A 2749-nucleotide genomic window follows, 5' to 3' on the forward strand; every position below is an offset into this window, starting at 1 on the left:
AATATAAAACAAATATACTTATTTGGAATATATTTATGGTCATTTCTAATCTTAGAAAACAAGAGGAAGGAAAAAATCACTCAATAGACAGCTAGAAGACAAAAGAATCCTTTTTTTTATAAAATATTCATTCATTGTTGCACATTTTCTTCCCTTCCACGTTACCTAGTCCATGACGCAATGAATCTCTTTTTCCAGACTGCTGTCATACATGTAATACCTAATCATATTTCTTTCGGACCATTCATTCCCTCATCTGTTACAATGCAGTGTTCTTTGTCTATACACTTTTTCCTATTCTATCCTCAAACTCCTGTGTCAGTCCTATTTTCTAACAGCAGTTATACAGTATACCTCAATCGCCAAACATCTGAAACCTGCAGAGATATTTAAACCATTTAGTGTCATATTCCTTTGCCAAAATATTATAAAACTAGATAAGACAAAATTTAGTTACCAATTACAAAATTCCATATAAATTGTTATTTGACCAAATGCAACTACTACAAATAGTCTTTCTAACATACTTATTAAGTTAGAAACATGTTGAACAGAAAGACTTTGAATGGTAATATATTAACATTCAATAGTTCATTATGATAGTAGCCAATTACATAAATTAAATAACTAACTTGGTCTTCAAATTTGTTTATATGAGTACTTACAGGTTCAACCACTGCTGGTTCTCCTTTTTGTCCTTTTTCTCCATATGCTCCATGGCCATTTATCTATTAAATAAAAGTCATAATAGTCTCAATTTCTGTAAGTAAGTTAAGATTATTTTCAAACTTCTAAAGAGAAAAAAATTAGACATAGGAGCATATTTGAAACAATCTGTTAAAATATATGTCTAGGTTGAAAAAATGCTATTAGAGATTTAAATAGTGCAAACCTTAAAAGTAATGCATATTTTAAAATACTGATTTTTTTTTAAATGAGATAATGAAAATGGCAAGATAAAGGCTCTTTACACTTTAAGTAATCATTTCACAGTAGTTAAATTAAATAAAACAGCATAAATGTCAGAAAATAGACAGTATTCAGAATAATAATTACAAATAAATCTTAAAAATAAGATGACATAGGTTTCAATTCTACTAAAATTTATACTGTAAAATTGAGTCCAGTGTTTCTGGAGATTCAATGGCTGAAAATCTCCCAAGAGAAAGAATTGATCAAGGTATTCTATGGTAATAACTATTCAAAATTTACAAGTGAATCATTGTTATTTTACGTATTGTTGAGTCAAAAGCAAATCATAGCTGACACCAACTTTGGTGGTTCTTAACTGCAAGCCTTTAGATTGGCAGTACAATTCCTTGACAATAAGACACCAAAACCCACTTTTTAAAGAAAAGAAAAACCAAAACCAAAACAACATGTGCATAAAAATGCACCAAACATAACATAGAATAACAGAATGGAATACCGACTTACGCTTGTTTCAGTGATATCAGTTTCTGCTGGTACACCTGGACCAAATTCTTCAATAGTGGGGCTTGTTGGTTTCTCTTCATATTCTTTATATTCATAAAAATCATATTCACCTAAATCTCCATCTACCAGAAGGTCAGAGTCCCTGCCGTCTATTTCTTTGTTTTCATATAAAGTATCCTCAGAATTTTTCCTCTGGGAATCATAATCCTCTCCAGTTAGATATTCTTCAGTAAATACATCTTCAACTGGATTTGGCTATTAATTTAAATTATAAGGAATTGGAGAACATGAAGTTAACTGTTAGTAAAGCACGGTGAGCATTTGCAATTACATTTTGTTTTATGTCATGGAAAGTTCTGTTATACTTACACAAGCCAGTCATATTGCGTTGCTTAAGGCCTGGAAAACCAGCCTTTCAGGACAAAATGAAAGAAATACATTTGTACATGCATTGATATGTACAAATAAATATTGCTTTCAAGGTAGTTTTCAGAATGAACTACAAATATTCACATGGACCAACATGTGTATTTGTTTGTACAATTTAAAAAAGTGCTAGGTAATTTGAATTTTACTTCATAGATTAATATTAGGACAAATACGCCAACAGTTCAATCCTTGCTTAATTTTGAAATCTCAAACTACATATTGCCGTAAAGTACTATTATTACCTTAATAAAATGTTTATGTTTGACTTTTAAACTACTTTATTCAATTAATAAAGTAATAATGCTAAATATACCAGTATTTATTATTCCTATGATAATTCATATCATAGATAATTTAGTATGTAGGTAAGGAGTCTTTCTTCAGATTACTTAAAAATATGAGTCTATTAATTTAAGGAAATGAAGTAGAATATAGTACAGAATCCTATATAGAGAAGAAAATATTCACTTAAAAAGAAAGGTTGTGTTAATAATAATAATAATTAAAAAATAAAGTAAATATTACATAATTCTTCTGGATATGTATTATACAAATTATTTAGTATTAAGAATATGGATAAATATAAATGAAATGTTTTAGTCTTTGCATTTTATTTTTTAAGTTATTTTATATAACTCACTGAATGTAAATTACAGTTATATTGAAGAAATATGTAGCATAACATAAAATAATATGAATGAAAATGAGTATAAAATAATAATTTAAGAAAATCTCAATTACTTTAATATTTAGACTCACAGAATTTTGGGAATAATAATCAATCCAAAGAAGAATAATATTCAGATGTCAAATACTACTTTTCTATCTTTAAACTAAAGAGGTAGAAAATTTTGGGTAACTAAATAAAATTTTTCAATCAAGA

General features: G+C 27.9%; 1 protein-coding gene across 4 annotated transcripts in view; it reads right to left on the minus strand.

Moving 5' to 3' along the window:
- COL11A1 (collagen, type XI, alpha 1) overlaps positions 1 to 2749 on the minus strand; it is a 380126-nt gene that overhangs the window by 241366 nt on the left and 136011 nt on the right. For 3 of the 4 annotated variants that reach the window (XM_006882457.1, XM_006882455.1, XM_006882456.1), the window contains 2 exons: positions 1438 to 1692; positions 666 to 728 (listed from right to left, as the gene is read on the minus strand). In XM_006882457.1, coding sequence (XP_006882519.1) covers positions 666 to 728; positions 1438 to 1692 — 318 coding nt within the window. The remainder of the gene's footprint in view (positions 1 to 665; positions 729 to 1437; positions 1693 to 2749) is intronic. The other variant, XM_006882458.1, reaches the window with a different exon arrangement.

The sequence above is a fragment of the Elephantulus edwardii genome, unplaced genomic scaffold, assembly GCF_000299155.1.
Source record: "Elephantulus edwardii isolate Elephantulus edwardi_28Jun2011 unplaced genomic scaffold, EleEdw1.0 scaffold00020, whole genome shotgun sequence".
NCBI classification, from domain to species: domain Eukaryota; kingdom Metazoa; phylum Chordata; class Mammalia; order Macroscelidea; family Macroscelididae; genus Elephantulus; species Elephantulus edwardii.